This window comes from Dermochelys coriacea, chromosome 3, assembly GCF_009764565.3.
Source record: "Dermochelys coriacea isolate rDerCor1 chromosome 3, rDerCor1.pri.v4, whole genome shotgun sequence".
In the NCBI taxonomy this organism is placed as follows: Eukaryota; Metazoa; Chordata; order Testudines; family Dermochelyidae; genus Dermochelys; species Dermochelys coriacea.
In genome coordinates, this window is record NC_050070.1 from 147,464,167 (window position 1) to 147,484,775 (window position 20,609).

Consider the following 20,609-nt stretch of genomic DNA (forward strand, 5'->3'; position numbering starts at 1 on the left):
GTGATTTCTACAACAGTCTCCATTTTTGTTTTTCATCATATTCTCAGTTGGAGCAAGATATGTTCTTTTAACTAAGCTAACCTGTTCATATTACAGACAAACAAAAAAACTAACTGGAAGTATCTAGCTTTAATAGTAAGTTTTTCAAAAAGTTTTAGAAAAAGTTCTGGAGGGCATAAAATCCACTGTTGCAAGCTTTTTTTTTTTTTTTTTTTTTTTAAAAAAAAAGAAAAGAAAAGAAAAAAGAACAGAAAAAGTCCCTAGAAGGACAACAAAGATAGTTTGATGTATTTCAAGACTCGCATATGACAACACATTTGCAAAATGCAGGATTACTTGGAGCAAAAAGAATAGACTTGAGAGGGAACCTGACTGAGAGCAGTGAATAGAGTTCTTCCCCGTTTTCACCTTGTCTCATAATATAAACTAGAAAATGTTACTGGACCACTAAAATTTAGAGAGAGGATATTTAAAACCTCTCAGTGTATGATCAATCTGCAGAATGCACTGCCACAGAAGGTCAAAGCCAAATACTGGGTTGGATTTTAAAAAGACAACTTGATAATTAAGACCATTAAGATCTGTTGTTGTTCAGTTATAATTATTTATACTGTTCCCTAGAGATGAGATACTGACATGGGTAATCACATCTCATATTTATCAAAGCATTACATAATTAAGTAAGGCACATTAATTATGGAATGGGGGAGATGTTTGCCTTTCTGCAAGGCATCAGCTACTTGCTATTGCTAAATGCAGAACTAAACAGAAAAATTTTGTGACCTGCTATGGTAATTCAGCTTATATAAAAGCATCAGTATACCACTCCAGTTTAACTTAAAAAGGGATAAATGAACATTTAACCATTGAATTATGAACATGATGCTATACAAACATAGTAATTTTCCTCCTAGAATAAATAATCTTGCGCTAGGTTTTTGATTGCTCCAGCACGAAGTGTATTTACCACAATAGATATATCAGAAAGGCTGGACAAAAATTAAAACAATATAACTAAAATAAAAAGCAGCTACTCATACAAACCTAAAGTCATAAGTGCACCAAGTAAAAGCCACCCAGCTTGAGTGCGCTGTAAGGACAGTCTGCTATTTTGAGCAGCAGTTCGTAACAGATCCTCAGCAATACTGACTACCATCTGCAATAACAGGATAAAGAGTAATGGATTTCAAATAGAAGTTAAATCGGCTAAGGAAGGTGCCACAAAGTAACCTATTACATATGTTCTAGTGTATGTTAAAATGTTCTCAAATAAACAAACAAACAAACAATCTTACATTTTGTAAAGACCAGATTACTTTTTAGGCAGGTTATCTACTCTTATGTATGTGCAATGCTGATATAGTCAACTTGTCTGTGTTATCAATTAATTCTTGAAACAGAATTTAATGAAATCACAACGAGAAAACAAAGCTGTGAAACAATAACTAAAAGCATACCAAAAATGACTTTTGTTCTTTATCAGTCATTAGTTAGGTTTCAATGAAGTTTTAAGGGTCAGTGTCCCGTAGTCAGTTGGAACATTTATTTCTCAGTACAAATATCTTTTACTATAGTACAATTCCAGAGATTAAACGTTCTTCATCATCAACTCACTTTTCCCTTTGCATGAGGAATACCTAAGGGACACTGATGCACTCCACCTAGTAAAGCAGCCATTGCAAAACTGTAGCCACTAACTGCTTCTGGTGAGGTCTTCAGATTGTTGAGCCTTTCAGCGCATCTATCCAGAAATGGAGTCAACTGAAAAGGCAATGCCACAGCTACACAGCGCAAGCACCATGCAGCAGCTAGTCGAGCAGCCATGCTTGGATGAAGAAGAACTGAGGTTACCGTCTCCAATAGCCCTATGGAAAAAACAATACGGGATCATGTAATTAAAGACTATCACAATGTATCTATACAAGGGGCCCAACTGAACGTTGCAGAGGCAGCCTTAATTCTGGTGTTTCCTAACTTTTGAGTGCTTGATTTTACAATCTTAATTTTCTTTTAACATCATTTTGTGTGTGTTATTTCCTACATGTTTAAAAAATAAACTGAAAAATTCTATCACATGGCATCATACTGATCCCCAAATAGTTCATCAGGAGGACTGGAACCTTTAGATCCACAATACAGGCCTCTGACACTCAAACTCAAGGTGACAGAGCATCAGTAGCCTGCCATCCTAAACAGCCACTAAAGGGGGATGAGACACACATTTTGCCAGTAGGTTTCACAAATATTTAATGACAACAGAGATATAGCAAGATTCAGAAATCTTGGGATCCATTCCAGGTTCGGGATAGGAATGTGCTCTAGGGGTCATATAGACTTCTACCCCGTCCCAGTCCGGTCTTCTCCCCTCCCCTAATCACTGGACTCTTCATCCTAGTCTCAAGAGCACCCTCCTCATGTACCCTGCGCCTGTCTCTTCCCCTGGGCTCTTCATCCCAGTCTCCATTCCCAGCCAGCCCTAGTCTCTCTTCCCTCACCATTTCCCAGTTTTTCTGTCACCTGCCAGTCCAAGTCTCCTCCAATAGGCTCCATGTCCCAATCTACTCCCTCTATCACCCCCACGTCCAGCTCTTATCCCCACTGTATTTGAGTCAGGCGTCTTCCTTCTTCTCAGTGCTTGGGTGCCAGCAAGGGAAGCACTGAGAGCACAGGAGTGAGTATCCTTGCCCTTAGTTCCTATGCTCAACGCCACAGTACCCCCTCAGTAGCTAAGAGAAGCAACTGCAGGGAAAATCATGCAAAGCCCCTGCACTGCTGCATTCTCAGTACAGACATTTTTCAGATAATCTACCTGTTGTTAAATGCTAACAACTCTCCAATGAACATGTGCAAGCTGAGATTTTTCAAAGGCTTATAATTTGGCCAAATTTGGGCAGTTTTTCCTGGGAACAGCAAAAGGCACATCCCTGGCACAAAGACAACTCCCTCCCCTTGCTACAAAGCATGAAGGCACCAGAGCTTTTCAACAAAACCACTTTAAGAATTTTTTTTTTTTAACATGAGCAAAACAACTTATTTTCCCTTTTCTCAGCAACAGCTAGGCCATTTTCAATTAACTTTCCTAAAAAATTTCACCCTGAGGAAGATACTCAGGAACACCTTGTTTCTTAAATGGTTATTTATCCATTATATTTTGCCAGATTTTAACCGTGTTTCATATAACTATTCAAAATGTCTTAGGAACTGCTATATAGAGCTGCTGAGCTTCATCCACATACCTATAGAGGGTTCTTGTATGAGTGGAGATGCAGTGGCATTCAGGCTCTGAACCAGGCTACCCAGCTCTTGAAGGGCACACACCATCACATGTTGGCTTGCAGCTACGTCAGCAGCTCCCGATTTATTTTCGCCATTAGTATCATTCACAACTGCTTCTGCAAAAGAAGAAAAGCAAATATCTTACTAAACTTTGTCACTTTAATCACACTTGAATACGGATAAGAATCACTTCAGAAGCTGGACAGAGACTATTTAGTTTTGGCAACAGCCTTAAAAATGCAAATGCAACCACAAGTTTTCTATTTACAATGACATGACAAAAAAATCCCCCCAAAATTTAACACCTTTATGGTTATTAGCAAAAGCTAAAGTAAATAGTTCAACCAAGCCTCATTTACAATGGATGACAGAAATTATTCTGGATACTAGAATAATAACAAAAGTCATTTAGCTCAGAAATGGAGCAGTTCTAAAATAGCAAAGGTGACTACACAGAAAATATGGACATGTTATATATACACCCCCCCATGTGTGTGTATATATACACACACATTTATTAAAATGTAATCTTAATATATTTATGCAGAGTTTTAGATTTTGTTTCTTTCAAGAATTTGCATGTACATGTATGTGAGGGGTTGCAAAAAGCAGGCTTATAACAAAAAAGAAATCACACCAGTTACTATGGGATAAAAGAAAAAGTCAGTAATGTAATTTGGGGCATTCTGCTCTGTGTGTTTCAGTGAGACATTTCCACTCTTCCTCCTGCATCCCTAGGCTATTCTGGCTAAGTAAAGAGGATATACATTGTGATAAACATAAGAACGGCCATATTAGGTCTGACAATGATCCATTTAGTCCAGTATTCTGTCTTCCAACAGTGGCTGGTGCCAGATGTTTCTGAGGGAGTGAACAGAACAGGAAAACTTATCAAGTGATCCATCGCCTCATAGACTCTAAGGCCAGAAGGGACCACCATGATCATCTAGTCTGACTCCTGCACATTGCAGGCCACAGAACCTCCCCACTCTGCAATAGACCCATAACCTCTGGCTGAGTTACTGAAGTCCTCAAATCGTGATCTAAAGACTTCAAATTAGAGAGAATCCTGCATTGACACTAGTTTAAACCTGCAAGTGACCCATGGCCCATGCTGCAGAGGAAGGAAAAAACCTCCAGGGATTCTGCCAATCTGACTCGGGGGGAAATTCCTTCCCGATCCCAGTCATCTAATCCCAGTTTCTACCTGTCAGAGGTTTAGGGACACCAGAGGGGACACTGACATCTACTAAAATATTGACAGACAACAAATGAGCATGCTCAAAAGTGATTTTTCAGTCACATAACTTCATTTCCATCACATCACAAACCTAACAAAGGGGTGATTACAAAATAAGGAAATGCAAAATGTGGAGTTTCTTTGTTCAGCCATTTTTGGGTTATTGGTGAACAAAAACCAAATGTCTCAAAAATGATGAAAAAATTATGTATTGCTCTTCCAATAATTTAAAATTTCTAAGGGGATTTTCTGCTAACTATGGTGGGGAAGCAATTTCTGAGATGAGATCAATGACAGAAGTATCATCCCCCAAAGGAGAATTTTTCAGACAGCTATGACCATGAAAAATAGGAATTCTGATGAAATTCCTGATATCTTAACTGTAGTTTTCACTAGGACATTGTACCTGGAAAAATTATTCTGTGAAAATGTTACTGTGCAGTTCCAGTTTACTGTCTCAATCTCCAGCTCAAATTTTCTCATTTTATAAGTAAAATGATTCATTTTAATTGCCAGATCTGTAAAACTTTCCATGGGATCTTTGAATCTTTCCTTCTCAGAGACAATCACGAATAATTAAAGATTCTGCAAGCCAAGTTATGGCCACATTTATCTTTTGTGACTCCATTGTCTTCAAAATATGCTCTGTAAAATCAAATTACATTTCTGGAAGAATGCATGGGTTTATTTCAGGGCCTAATATGACCTGTGTGATTAGTAGAGGTAATAATGCATAAGAAGGAAAGAACCCAGCTTCATTTTTAGAGACCATAAGACAATTTTCTGGGATAGCAGTTTGAAAAAAAATCTTTTTACTTGTAAACTAGATGACAAATGCCACTCTCCACAATGCCACTTGCGCAGAATCACTCTTCAGAGTAGAACCAAATTTTTAGTATGGATAACTTTAACATTGCAAACTGACTGAGAAAAAAAACAGCTGAGTAATTTAACAGCATAACTGCAGTAATCATTCACGAGTAGAGAAAAAACATTGTTAAAGTTTTGCTCCACTTGTTTCCTAAATAAAGAAAAAAGTTTCTTACCCACTGCCTTCATTTGTTTACCAATGGCTTGACAAATATCTTTGGCAGCTGCAATCTGTGCTTTCTCCCCTAATAAACTGCCTACGGTTGCTCTCAGGATAAAGGACACACATCTTCGAGAGTATACTGCCTCTACATGAGTCTGAGTTGCACGAGGATGGGACACCAGATCCAGGACATGGGACAAAAATGTAGCAAAATTGCGCTCCAACCACTGTCCACCTAGCGTTGTAACAAAGACAACATATGCCTGCAAATACAAGATATATATATTCAATGCAAACAGGAACAAAAAGGCATATTTATTCACTCTAGAAGGCTTTACGAAGATAAGAGGAAAGTCTAGTCAAAGCAAAAAACAAAAAGGCACTTTTAGGGTTCTGTGTGTTGCTGGCTTCTTTTTTTAAAACTCTCAACAATGGCAAGCATGATGAATGTGTTATAAATCATCTAATCCAGTTTAAAAAAACAAAACAAAAAAAAAAAACATTGAGGACTGATCATTTGGTCAAATGTCTAAAGTTGCTGTGAACTGACCAAACAAAAGAAAAAGCATTCAGTAAAGCCTAACGTTATGCAAGAGAATAGCTGTAATCCAATCACTGCAAATGCCATGTACTTTCACATCACTATGTCCCTTTGGAAGAAACGTTTTAATCATATAAAATAAGTTGACAATATATTTATATAGGCTTGCCATATGAATGGTACAAAATATATTCAAAGAGTGCTTTTCTCCTTTGTTTTTAACCCCGATTGCCAATATGTTATATATTTATACAATCAAAAATAAGTATACACGTTTTAAAGCACTGTGTTGTACAGTCATAAAAAAAGTTATGGCTGTTAGTCTTCCATCTACCATGAAACCCCACCACTCCCTAAAAGAGCCTCGGAAAAATGAAGTTTACTTACTTTTAACTGGAGTGCTTCAAGATAAATTCTGTATATGCACACCCTGGGATGCTCCCACGGGTGCAGCTTGAACAGCAGAATTCTAGCTAGCAGTAGACGTTGGGAGTGCTCACACATCCTCTCCCCTCTTTCAGTGAATGTTCCCGGGTGAGAGTACAAAAGGGGCATGGAGCTCCAGCCATTTAAGTTCCTTCCCCTGTGGCCCCAGGTCTTTTGGTAAGTAGGACTCCAAAGCAGTGGGAAATGGTGGACGGGGGTGTGAATATGCAGAGTCTACCACAAAGAACTTCAGTTACATGTAAGGAACCTAAATTTTTTCTTCAAGCGTCCTCTGCACATTTTCATTCTTGGGACAGATTAAACAAGCAGTAATTCCAGTTCAAGATGTTGGGACCACAAAGTCCTAATTGAACAAGGGCTGTAAAACTGTCTTGCCAAATTTTTTATCAGACCTAGATTCCAAATCTGAAGAGCAGTGTTTAATGAAAGTGTATATAATCTAGTATCTCCATGTTGAGTGTGAGGTTGGGGGAGAGGAGGAGGAGGTGGGGCAGAGTACACTGGTTTATATGAAAATCTGAACCACTTTTGGTAGAAACCTTGGGTGTGTACAAAAAATTACTTTATCTTTATGAAAAAGAACACATAATGGATCAGCCATTAGGGTATGCAATTCATTTATTATTATTACCAGCCTCTACATCATTCCTCTCAAAAACAGCAGCCATCTTATATCTGGCAGAAGTAATAGCTAACAAAAATACTGTCTTAATAGACAGATGGAACAACATACAGCTTCCCACAGGTTCAGAGGGCGGTTTAATCAATTGTGAAAGCATTATGTTTAAATCCCAAATGGGGTAGGATGCCTGGAGGATAGAGATTATTAAGACCTTTTAAGAACCTTGTAATCACATCATGAGTAAAGATCAATTTACTGTCCACAGGATCCTGCTATGCTAATACGGCTGGAAGGTGAACCTTCACTGAAGATAATGAAAGACCTGTTCTCTTAAGATACAATAGATATTCCAATATGTAACTAATAGGTTCTGTAAAGGATCTATATCATACATGGAAACCCACAACAAAAGCCTTTTTCATTTATAACCATGACTTTCTCATCAGGACTCTTTCCTTGTATTTATCCGAACATTTCATACCTCTTACGTTTTCTAATAATCTCACAGTCTAACTCCCCGTGCTGTTAAACGAAGAGAATGAAGATCCGGGTGACAGATCTTCCCTCATTGTTGTGTCAACAAGTCCGGTGCCAACAGCAGAAGTTTGATTAATGTGAATCAAGTCCAGTTCCCACTGTTGTCTGGCCCAGGCTAGTGCTATTAAAATTACCCTGGCTCTGTCTCGTTTTACTTTATCACTCTTTGAATAAAGGAACTGGGGGAAATGCATATGAGGCCTTGACTCCAACTTATTAGAAACTCACCTGATACAGGTTTCAGAGTAGCAGCCGTGTTAGTCTGTATTCGCAAAAAGAAAAGGAGTACTTGTGGCACCTTAGAGACTAACAAATTTATTAGAGCATAAGCTTTCGTGAGCTACAGCTCACTTCATCGGATGCATTTCACCTGATACAGAGGCCATGGCCATTTGCCCTTGAGAAAAATCTTGCATGCTTCTTGTTGTTTTTGGATACAATAAGGTGTATTACAGGCTTCCCCTACAACCTAAAGAGGTGCGTTACTACTTTCTTTTAAAGATCACTCGTGCACTGGACAGGTCGACCTGCTCAGGTGGTCTAAAAGGGAGTTTTGTTCCCCGACACATGAATCGCTATTGGGTGAACACCTTGTTCTATATATTAATCCCAAAGATGAAATTTGCCCAATTGTAGAGAATGAGCTCCACCTTGTTTGTTTAGCTAATATAATGGTGTCACATTGTATGTTACCTCCTGAACTACTTTGTGTCTGACCTGAGGGAGGGATATCTGAGAGCCAGCCCGATTGCTCTCAGATAACACGGTGATATGAAGTGTCTTTTCTCCTGGTGACCAGTGCCCCCTGACCACAATACTGTTGTTTAAGTGGGCCCCCCATCCAGAGTAGATGCATTGGAGGTAAATATTACTGATGGCATAGAGTGAAACTGAATGGTATACCTTTCATCACATTTAGACTGCATGTCCACCACATAAGTGCTGCTAACTCCTACTGTGGAATTACCAATTTGCAATGTGTATGCCTGGTTTGTAATTTCTCCCTAGCTAGTGCTGCAGACCTCTCATCCAAGGATTAGCATGCGGGGTCTCTGATGTAGCTGATGCTAAGAGACCCATTAAACAGAGGAAAAAATAGCATTGGCTGTTGAGGAAACTGCAGTAGGAGATGTAAAGATTATTTTAATTTTATAAACCTTTCTTCTGGAAGAAAGGCTTTTGCTATAACTGAGTCCAATATGATCCCTATAGGAAAGGATCCTTTCAGTTGGATTTAGGAGTGATTTTCCCCCAATTTATATGTAATTCCAGACTGGAAAAAGTTAATATTTGTTTTACATGAAACAGGGTCTCTTCCTTCGACAAAATTTTATTAACCAGTCGTTAAGGTAAGGGATATACATAAATCTCTTGCTTTCTCAGATATGCTGCTACTACAGTGACATTTTAAAACACTCTCGGGGCTGTAGAAAAACCAGAAGGGAGGACCTTATATGAAAATACTCCTCTCCTACAGCAAAATGCAGATATTTCCAGTGAAATGGCCGTACTGAAATGTGGAAATGCAAATCCAGAGCTGCAAACCACTCCTGAAGGCACAGAGAACAGATTATAGAAGTTAGAGATAACATGCAGAAACTAGACTCTTTAATAGGAACAACCTCCTCTCTGAGCAAACCCAAATGAACCAGGTCCTTCACTGAGGACAGAACAGGAGAGAGGTGTTAGGATATAGATATTCAGGCCTATCTGTAAAGGCCTATACTCTAATTTAGGTGTATTCTTATCACTTAGCTAGTTATAGAGGTATAAAAGAAAGAATCAAAATCACTGTCTGCCGGCGTAAGGTCCTTCTCTTACTGTGACATGTTCTTAAACTAAGGCCTTTGGCTAAGCAGCAGAGGCAGCCATAAGCTGGGAAGCGACCGGTCACATCCTCCCATTCCAAACTAGTCACATTGAAATAAGGTGCTATTGGGCTGTTAGGAATACAATCCTGTCCTGATAATGCCTATCACCTCCAGAGAAAGGTAAGTGCCTAGAAGATGTAAAAGGAAACTTAGTTTGATAGCATCCTGTCTGGCAAGAACTCACTTATCAATAGGTGTAATTGTGAAATCCTCACTTCTGTATTGTTTTGTCATTATAGTTCCCACTTTGCCATTGTTTATTTGCATGGTCTCTGTCTGGTTCTGTGATTGTTTCTGTCTGCTGTATAATTAATTTTGCTGGGTGTAAACTAATTAAGGTGGTGGGATATAATTGGTTACATAATCATGTTACAATATGTTAGGATTCCTTAGTTAAATTTCAGTAAAATGATAGGTTAAGGTATAGCTAAGCAGAACAAGTTTTACTATATAGTCTGCAGTCAATCAGGAAGTAAGAGGGGGGAAATGGGAATAGGGAATTGGAATCATGTTTTGCTAAGGGGGGGGAATGGGAACAGGGAATGGGGCTGGGGAAATTGAAAACATGTTTTGCTAAGGGGGGAAATGGGAACAGGGAAACAGGTAAGGCTCTGTGGTGTCAGAGCTGGGAAGGGGGACACTAAGGAAGGAAATCAGAATCATGCTTGCTGGAAGTTCACCCCAATAAACATCAAATTGTTTGCACCTTTGGACTTTGGGTATTGTTGCTCTCTGTTCATGCGAGAAGGACTAGGGAAGTAAGCCCCCTAAAAAGAGGGGTTGGTGGAAGAAAGGGATTTGAACTGTACCAAATAACCACATTCAATAATCTCTAGAATACAGCTGCCCAATGTTATTAATTCCCACTGCTGGTAAAAACAGGACAGGTGGTTCCCCAAACAGAGGATAACAGAATGTAACAAGGCTGACTTGTAGCTGTGACTTTTTGTCAACTCTGTGATCTTGGAGGAACTGCAGAACACAATGATGTTGAAGATTGCCTTTCTTATTGTGATACTTAAATGACCTCTTTTTGGTTTGCTGTTGTTGTTGAGAGGAATGATGATGAGGTTGGTAATAATAATTCTTCCTCTGATAGGAGTAAGAAACCAACAACGAAGAAAGTGGATATTGTCTCTGGTATAGGAAAAATGGAACTGCAGATGATCTTGTTGTATTAAACTCCAAAGGTCTAACTGTAGATCTGTTATTCTTCATTTTCCCTAGCAAGTCATCTGACTGTGCACAAAGCAAGCCATCTTCAAAGGGAAGATCCTCAAATCTCATCCTTGTCTTCCGAGAAAGACGCATTAATCTAACCCAAGTATGTTTTCTTAATGCAACAGCTGAAGTCATTGCTCTAGCTGATGCATCTAAAGAGTCAAATGCTGCTCTAAATGAATATTTAGCCACATGTCGCCCTTCCACTAAAAAAGGATTTGTTAATCTTTTATGCTCCTCTGGTAGTGCATTCAGGAATGTCACAAAGTTTCCCCATAAATTATATTGATATCTAGCCATGACAGCTTCATAATTTACTATTCACAAATGTAAAAGGAGCTGAAGAAGATATTGTCCTCCCAAACACACCCAGTCTTTTCCCTTCTCTATCAGCAGAGTGAACTTGTGTACCCTTCAAGTACTGCAGCCTCTACTAACAAATTAGAAGAGGAATGAGAATGGAACAAAGCAAGACCTTCCTGAGGGAATTGGTACAATTTGTCAGCCTTTTAGCACAGAAGGAGCCTTAGGTGGCAGGAGCAATGGAGAAATCCTGACTTCAACTCTCCATCTCGTCCCTGCGGAAACATCCAATTGAGTTGGTGCCAAGAAAATGTCCAGGTCCTGCTCAATTGCAACACAAGGGTTAATCGCTGACAGAGTCAGAGGTGGACCCAATCAATGTACCTGCACCATTACTATTTGTTGTGGTGCTGTGTTAAGATCCTTAATCTTTCCCTCAAACCACTGCTTCCTTAGCTTTAATTTTTGGAACTGGCTCATTTGGAGCCAACAGAATTGGATCTGAAAAAGAACATCTCCTGATTCTACCACAAGTATCTGTACACCCAGTAGGTTCCCTGAAGACCCTGTTGCAGACTGGCTCTTTTCAAACAGGCTGGCACCAACGAGGATAGAGCATTCATGCTCCCTGTAATGTCTGAGTCCTTTTCTTGTGGGTTGGCTCTGAAAATAGAGGTTGACACCACAGTAGGAAAGGCTTCCCTCTTCAGATCCTTCCTGTTTCCGGATCCTTCAGTGCTTAGTACTGAGGAGGCAGCTTTAAACTTTCTTCCTTGCAGATTCGCTCAAGGCCTAAACTGGTCTCTGTGATGAACCTTGCATTTGCTTGGTTTCGGATGGTTTTGCTGACAGAGCTTCTCAGAGTAAAATTGCTCAAAGGCTGTTCTGACCCTCTCTTTTTTGCTTATGTTGCAAAAAGTTGAGCAAATCTGGCATGTGCGTCAGACGCCAGAAACACAGTCAGACATGATATGCACCTTTGAATCTCTGGGGGTTTTAGTCTTTGGTTCCATCTCCTTGGCACCCAAAAACTTATAACTAACTTACTCTATGATACTAATGGCAAAACTATTAATTACTACACTAACTAGATCAAACTAGCTACAGATTTAGGAACACCCTGGAGCAGTTCCTAATCCATGCAGCTGGTGATGGCTGGATGGAACTGAAGCAGCTGGAGAGCCACCCCCCTTTTCTGCCCTCACCCTGACACGTTCACTGTTCACTGAGAAGGGGGGCATATGAACACTCCAACAGCTACTGCTTGCTAGAATTCCATAACTCAGGCTGCACTGGTCGGAGCATTCAAAGAGTTGGAATATGCAAAGGACCCTTGGAGAAAAACAAATGAGTCTTGCATTGCACACTGAGCCTCAACAGATCAGGGCTCGAGTAAGCAGACTACAGGAGGAAGTATATGTCAGAGTTGGGGACCCATACTGATGCCCAGCTCTATTTGCTTTAAACCAAGTGACTGGGACCTTGAGTACCTCAGCAGATCTCAGCTGCTACAGTAACATGAGGGAATAGAGATGGTTTAGCAAGCTTGCCAGGATCAAAACGATTTAGGGCTGCAAACTTTATCCAGAAACCAATTGGTAGCCAATGCAGATCACAGAGAACAGTAGTAACATTCTCTCTAGAGGAAATACAAGTTAAGTTGCATTCTGAATCATCAGTTTTTCAAATGGTTTTAAGGAGTACCCTTAGCATATTGTGACTGGATGATATTTTTCATATATCCAGTATACATGGCAAACTCTAATCTGTAGTTGTCATATTCTCTAAATTAAAAAAAAAAAAGCAAGCTTTCAAAAGTCAGCCAGTACTACTAGCTAAAAAATAATAGTAATGTTTATGTAGTGCATGGAACTAATGTAACTATCTCTGGTGAACAACAGGTAAGTCAACTTGAATTCCTATATAAGTTTATACAAATTGCCAAATTAAGAAAGTGCATTACACATTTATGCAATCCTACTGTTTTGGGACAAATACAAGAACAGTAACTTAATAAGCCTATATAGTCACATTTTTCCCCAAACAGGGCTAATAACAATATATACCCTGGAGCTATTACATTTTCAGAAAACATGAAAGGAAAAAAACTTCTAACAGTTATCACAAACCTGCGTGACACCAACTCGCACTTCCCGATTGACAGACCCTCCTACTTTCAACATCTCACCACCACTTTTTAGGAATCCTGACCCTCCTCGAAGAAACCCTGTGGCCATAAGTTCTAAGACTTCTTCCAGTGTAGCCCGCTTCACATTCTGACGCATCACTTTTGGAAAGAGAACAGCAATCATTTAATTATATACTGTTTAAAACAAGACAATCTAGCCATCTTAAGACCCACCATTAAATATTCACATCATTCCTGCCACCATGAATCCAGTTTAAAATCCCCTTTTTTTTTTATTTTTATTATTTTGAATTCTCAGTGGAAGACTCCCACCTGTGCTCTTCACCAAGACGCTCACACAGCTGCCATACCAAAAGCAAAATAAAACTATGAGGATCAAACTATTCCAATCTGTCTCAAACTACTGCTGCCAGCATCAATATACAAAAGTACAGGTCTATAGCCAGGTGTGCAAATTCTCCAAGGGAGGGGGAAACACAGTTGAAATGAAGGGAGATGGCCAAGTCTAGCCTCTTGTTTCCCCATGGTAACATGGTTTAGGGGAAAAGAAGCACTCTGCATTTCTCCCTAGCAATTCCTGTGGTCACATTGATGGAACAACCTGATATTTGCAGAGAGTGTCACATTCAGTACTTCTCAGCCATATAACGTAAGTTCATAAATAAAGCCTTATTTTTAAAATAATAGAATCCTCCCCCATTTGAAAGTGTTTATGTTTCAGGTTTATGTGTGTGGTGATGGTGGGGGTTGAGAAAGTAAGTAAGAAAAAATAAAATAAGATATACGGACCTAATTCTAACCTTCAATATCGAGAGATATGCATCACTATAAATTCACACATTTTAAATTACTCATGACTGTCTTTTCACATGCATGCACAATAGCAGCTTTTTCTTACATAAGGCAACGTACTAGTGCACATATGAGAGATCAGAATCTGGTTCTCAAGTCTTGTCTACACTAGGAATTTTTTGGACCCATAATTTCCACCTACACTAGGAATTTTTTGGACCCACCTGTGGTAGTGCCAGCAGAGGCTTTAGCATAAACAAGGCTCAGGTGTTTTGACTGCCATGGTTAGATCACACAACTGCAAAAATGCCTAAGCCGGTCTGACCCTTGCCTAGATTACATATTCCATGAGTGCTATGGCTATGGAGCTATGCCCCTTTGAGAATGATGGAGCCAATAAATCTGACCATATACAGAGCTTGAATGTGAGATTTCAAGCTTTTTTTTTTTTAAAAAAAGGTAAAAGAGTATTTTAGGTTTCATTATTCTGAGATTGTTAAACTAGGTAAAAAGAAAAGGAGTACTTGTGGCACCTTAGAGACTAACAAATTTATTTGAGCATAAGCTTTCACGAGCTACAGCTCGCTTCATTGGATGTAGCTCACGAAAGCTTATGCTCAAATAAATTTGTTAGTCTCTAAGGTGCCACAAGTACTCCTTTTCTTTTTGCGAATACAGACTAACACGGCTACTACTCTGAAACCTTAAACTAGGTATTTACCTTCTACATATTTATCGCAATATCTGTCTACAAGGGGCAGAGGATGACATAGGTGGGTATTCCAGCAACTACACATTTTACAAGGTGGATCAGGCTACAGTTGCGATGAGTAAGCTATGATTTAGTCACAGGTATTTTTAGTAAGTCATGGACAGGTCATGGGCAATAAACAAAAATGCCCGGCCCATGACCTGTCCATGACTTTTACTAAAAATACCTGTGATTAAATCTTAGGGGGAGAGGGTGAGACGGCGCTGGAAGGCCGCAGCTGACGGGGGGAGTTCGGGACACTGCTGGGGGGCCAGCCAGGGCCAGCGGCACCAGACGCCAGGGGCCGCAGAACACCACTGTTCCGGCCAGCTGCCCAGAGACCGCTGGCAGGGGCCACAGACTGCGGCTGCTCCAGCTGTCCCGGGACCACTGCCAGTGGCCACCTGAGCAGCTGACCCCAGAGCCAGCTGCTTGGGCAGCTGTGGGGTCAGCCACACTGGCCCCTGCAGAAGTCACAGAGGTTGCGGAAGGTCACGGAATCCATGACTTCTGCAACCTCCGTGACAGATACAGAGCTCTAGTGATGGGTTTGGGAATATGTTGGAGATCTGCATGTATAATGCTAGTCTTGAGGAACCACAGTTGAGATCTTAGCTACTGTGCTTTTGTTCACAGTTTTGTTTTCATGTTTTATGCCAGGTGAACTACCTTTTTGTAAATTAAAACTAAACTACTGCCTTTATCTCCTTATGGGAATTTAATAGGAAATCCACAGACTTCACTCATTTTAGTTTATTCATTTTAAAATTTAAGAGTCCATGCACTGAAACAAAAAGAAAAGGAGTACTGGTGGCACCTTAGAGACTAACAAATTTATTAGAGCATAAGCTTTCGTGAGCTACAGCTTCATCCGATGAAGTGAGCTGTAGCTCACGAAAGCTTATGCTCTAATAAATTTGTTAGTCTCTAAGGTGCCCCCAGTACTCCTTTTCTTTTTGCGAATACAGACTAACACGGCTGCTACTCTGAAGCACTGAAACAATAACACACCATGCCATGCGCTCATATAATGCAATACCTGTCGCTTGTTTTGGTATCAATGCTGTCGCCATGACTGTCCCCAAAAGATTTGACACTGCAACTCGTACACCATAATTTGAGTTTTCCAGAGCTTTAAAGCAGAGTGTTGCTACATTTTCTAGCTCTGCAGTCCACATAAATACAGCTTCATTCTGTAGTTCCAGTAGGCACTGTAGGAAAATAAGAATAATAGAATACTACTACAACCTACTTTTTCCCTTCTGTCATTAAGTCTATGCATTAGGTTTATTTGGCAGACGTTAATATGAACCGCTTCTGATTGGCTTTTTGTTTTTGTCTCTCCCATTAAACCCCAGATAACTTGGCTGGAGTAACCACTGAAGAAAAACCATGGGATTATGCAAAAACTTCAAAAGCATGGCACCTCTTTTGTTTTAATATACTCAACTAGCCATAGGCGCTGACTCCATGGGTGCTCCGGGGCTGGAGCACCCAAAAGGAAAAATTGGTGGATGCTCTGCACCCATCGGCACCGCCACCCTGCCCCAGCTCATCTCCGCCTCCTCCCCAGAGCTCGCTGTCCCTGCTTCTCCTCCCAGCACTTGCCACCGCAAACCAATTGTTTCGTGGCGTCACAAGCTGTGGGAGGGAGGGGGGAAGAGCAGGAACATGGCACACTCAGGGGAGGAGGCGGGAAAGAGGCAGGGCCAGGGCCAGGATTTGGGGAAGGTGTTGGAATGGGGACGGGGCAGGGGCAGAGTCGGGCAGGGCGGCATGAGCACCCACCGGCTCCAAGAAAAGTTGGCGCCTATGCAACTAGCCTTGAAATATCTGAAGTAATCCACACTTTCAGCCTCCTTTGTATACAAGACTGTAAGGGACACCTAGAGATGAAGACAGATCCAAGAGTCGAAGGACCTCTGATACTGTAAACTGAGCAGAATGTGCTAGTCATAACTGACAGAGGCTTTCCGGAAAGAAATATTATCCTATTCTATATGTCAAAATCCATAATGTGTACCGTCTCCCCAGTCTAGTGAGATTTAACATCTCAGACTGACTTCTTGCTGAGAATTTGTGTAACTCTCCACCTCATCCATATTCTCCACCAGTCTGTGGGCAAAGCTTGGACTAGTTCTTTTTGTGTGTTTTCATTGTTGATTTGGAGTAATTTTGTCAAACAAAGCATTCTAGTGAAAAATTAATATACTGCGTGCTAAATATCTGGCTTTAACAAGTTTTGTACAATTGTAGGAATGGTCCTTGTCTGAGGATTGCCATAAAATCTAGAACTCCAAACATACATATGTGATGAAGTTTGGATGTTGAAATGTGCGAAAGTTAAACTGAAGTTTAATTTCTTATCTCCAACTTGGATTTAGAGAGCAGAACAAAGACCTAGTAGATCATCTGCTTCATCTATCTGCCTGTGCAGCATTATTCCCTATAATACATCTTTAGTGCCTTGTTTAAATGACTAAAACTGGAAAGACTAGCTTTTGAGGAAAGATTAAAAAAAATTATTCATAAATAGGGTATCTTGACCAAGTAACAATAAAAAAGGGACCTGAAAACAATCTAGAAATATTTGTAGGATGTAAACATCAGAGGACAGGAATTTAAGATGGAACAAAAGTATAGAAAGATCAAATTTTTAAAAAATGTAGCTGAATATCAGGAACTATAAGGAAAAAAACTTCTTAACATGTTGATCTATTAAAAAGTGAAATTGTCTCTTAATGGAAGAGGTAGAAGGCCGATTACTTGGAACATTTAAAGCTAGACTAGACAAGGCACTAAGAAGTGTACTGTAGAGATCAATTCTGCATGTGTAATTCCTATAACTCCGGGATTTAAAAAAAAAAAAAAAAAAAAGTTTCCTCCCAGCACCACTAATTATTTACCGCTAAACAAAAAAGTAAAATGGATTGTTACTCATCACATTAATTACAATCTAACTGAAATACACAAACATCAGAGCTTATGGAAGTACAGAAAAGGCACCATGACACAGTGAACAAATATTCCTCACGACACCAACCTCCTTATTCAGGGGTGAAAGTAATATAAAAGACTTACTGATACGGGGGCCTGGCTCCGGGCCCCTGGAAGGGGCGGGGCCTCAGACAGAAGAATCATAGAATCATAGAATATCAGGGTTGGAAGGGACCCCAGAAGGTCATCTAGTCCAACCCCCTGCTCAAAGCAGGACCAAGTCCCAGTTAAATCATCCCAGCCAGGGCTTTGTCAAGCCTGACCTTAAAAACCTCTAAGGAAGGAGATTCTACCACCTCCCTAGGTAACGCATTCCAGTGTTTCACCACCCTCTTAGTGAAAAAGTTTTTCCTAATATCCAATCTAAACCTCCCCCATTGCAACTTGAGACCATTACTCCTCGTTCTGTCATCTGCTACCATTGAGAACAGTCTAGAGCCATCCTCTTTGAAACCCCCTTTCAGGTAGTTGAAAGCAGCTATCAAATCCCCCCTCATTCTTCTCTTCTGCAGACTAAACAATCCCAGCTCCCTCAGCCTCTCCTCATAAGTCATGTGCTCTAGACCCCTAATCATTTTCGTTGCCCTTCGTTGTACTCTTTCCAATTTATCCACATCCTTCCTGTAGTGTGGGGCCCAAAACTGGACACAGTACTCCAGATGAGGCCTCACCAGTGTCGAATAGAGGGGAACGATCACGTCCCTCGATCTGCTCGCTATGCCCCTACTTATACATCCCAAAATGCCATTGGCCTTCTTGGCAACAAGGGCACACTGCTGACTCATATCCAGCTTCTCGTCCACTGTCACCCCTAGGTCCTTTTCCGCAGAACTGCTGCCGAGCCATTCGGTCCCTAGTCTGTAGCGGTGCATTGGATTCTTCCATCCTAAGTGCAGGACCCTGCACTTATCCTTATTGAACCTCATTAGATTTCTTTTGGCCCAATCCTCCAATTTGTCTAGGTCCTTCTGTATCCTATCCCTCCCCTCCAGCGTATCTACCACTCCTCCCAGTTTAGTATCATCCGCAAATTTGCTGAGAGTGCAATCCACACCATCCTCCAGATCATTTATGAAGATATTGAACAAAACGGGCCCCAGGACCGACCCCTGGGGCACTCCACTTGACACCGGCTGCCAACTAGACATGGAGCCATTGATCACTACCCGTTGAGCCCGACAATCTAGCCAGCTTTCTACCCACCTTATAGTGCATTCATCCAGCCCATACTTCCTTAACTTGCTGACAAGAATGCTGTGGGAGACCGTGTCAAAAGCTTTGCTAAAGTCAAGAAACAATACATCCACTGCTTTCCCTTCATCCACAGAACCAGTAATCTCATCATAAAAGGCGATTAGATTAGTCAGGCATGACCTTCCCTTGGTGAATCCATGCTGACTGTTCCTGATCACTTTCCTCTCCTCTAAGTGCTTCAGGATTGATTCTTTGAGGACCTGCTCCATGATTTTTCCAGGGACTGAGGTGAGGCTGACTGGCCTGTAGTTCCCAGGATCCTCCTTCTTCCCTTTTTTAAAGATGGGCACTACATTAGCCTTTTTCCAGTCATCCGGGACTTCCCCCGTTCGCCACGAGTTTTCAAAGATAATGGCCAAGGGCTCTGCAATCACAGCCGCCAATTCCTTCAGCACTCTCGGATGCAATTCGTCCGGCCCCATGGACTTGTGCACGTCCAGCTTTTCTAAATAGTCCCTAACCACCTCTATCTCTACAGAGGGCTGGCCATCTCTTCCCCATTTTGTGTTGCCCAGCACAGCAGTCTGGGAGCTGACCTTGTTAGTGAAAACAGAGGCAAAAAAAGCATTGAGTACATTAGCTTTTTCCACATCCTCTGTCACTAGCTTGCCTCCCTCATTCAGTAAGGGGCCCACACTTTCCTTGGCTTTCTTCTTGTTGCCAACATACCTGAAGAAACCCTTCTTGTTACTCTTGACATCTCTTGCTAGCTGCAGCTCCAGGTGCAATTTGGCCGGGGCTGCAGGTCAGCCTCCCCAAGCCAGCCTTTCCACACTGCCCGGCACGCGCTGCCTGGGGCTCTGGCGGCAATTTAAAGGGCCTTGGGCTCCGGTCACTGTGGCTGGGAGCCCCGCGCCCTTTTAAATCACCGGGCCCCAGGGCAGCTGCCCCTCCAAAAGGGCAGCAATGTTAAAGCGCTGCCGCAGCAGCACTTTAACGTCGTCTGTGTACGGGCCAGTACCGGTGGCCACTTCTTACCAGTGCACCGTATCAGCCCACTTTCACCTCTGTCCTTATTCCTGTAGACTGAAAATCATCAGTATAAATTCAAAAGCAAAATTTGCCATTTTTCCTATAACTCACTTTGTTGCTATCAATTTTGTATTCAAATAACACCAAGTGCTATGATTTAAGAAATGTACCACACTATACAACAAAAAAAACAGGCAGCAAGCCCAACTATAAGGAACTTAGCATCCAGAACACAAAGAATACTGGATTTTTAAACCTTATAAAAAAATGTACCTACCTTAGCTACTGCACATCGTACAGCCATAGATCTATCCGTCAGCAGAGATCGTGCATTCTTATAAATATCACGGTGGCATGAAGCTGCTGCACCGCCCAACCCATTTAGAACTTTCTGTAAACTCATTAATATTTCACTTCGGCCCTGAGACTGCATACGTGAAAAGAAAGCAAAGGGTAAAAAAAAGCAATTCACAATCAACAGCTCTTCATAGTTATTTGTATCCCAAATATCAGCACTATAGTTGTATCACCTTCTCTTTTTGTAACTGTACATATTGGTGTGCATAGATGATACAAACTCATTAATTCAATAAAAATGCTTAA

At 41.0% G+C, this 20,609-nt stretch overlaps 1 protein-coding gene across 21 annotated transcripts in view; it reads right to left on the reverse strand.

Annotated features, from left to right (window-relative positions):
• HEATR5B (HEAT repeat containing 5B) overlaps positions 1-20,609 on the reverse strand; it is a 97,133-nt gene that overhangs the window by 64,811 nt on the left and 11,713 nt on the right. For 19 of the 21 annotated variants that reach the window (XM_043511512.1, XM_043511511.1, XM_038397400.2 and 16 more), the window contains 7 exons: positions 20,284-20,433; positions 15,823-15,994; positions 13,221-13,378; positions 5,563-5,812; positions 3,237-3,392; positions 1,615-1,865; positions 1,045-1,156 (listed from right to left, as the gene is read on the reverse strand). In XM_043511512.1, the coding sequence (XP_043367447.1) occupies positions 1,045-1,156; positions 1,615-1,865; positions 3,237-3,392; positions 5,563-5,812; positions 13,221-13,378; positions 15,823-15,994; positions 20,284-20,433 (1,249 nt within the window). Of the gene's footprint in view, positions 1-1,044; positions 1,157-1,614; positions 1,866-3,236; positions 3,393-5,562; positions 7,925-8,066; positions 9,458-13,220; positions 13,379-15,822; positions 15,995-20,283; positions 20,434-20,609 lie in introns of those variants that run through there. The other 2 variants (XM_043511518.1, XM_043511519.1) reach the window with 2 other exon arrangements.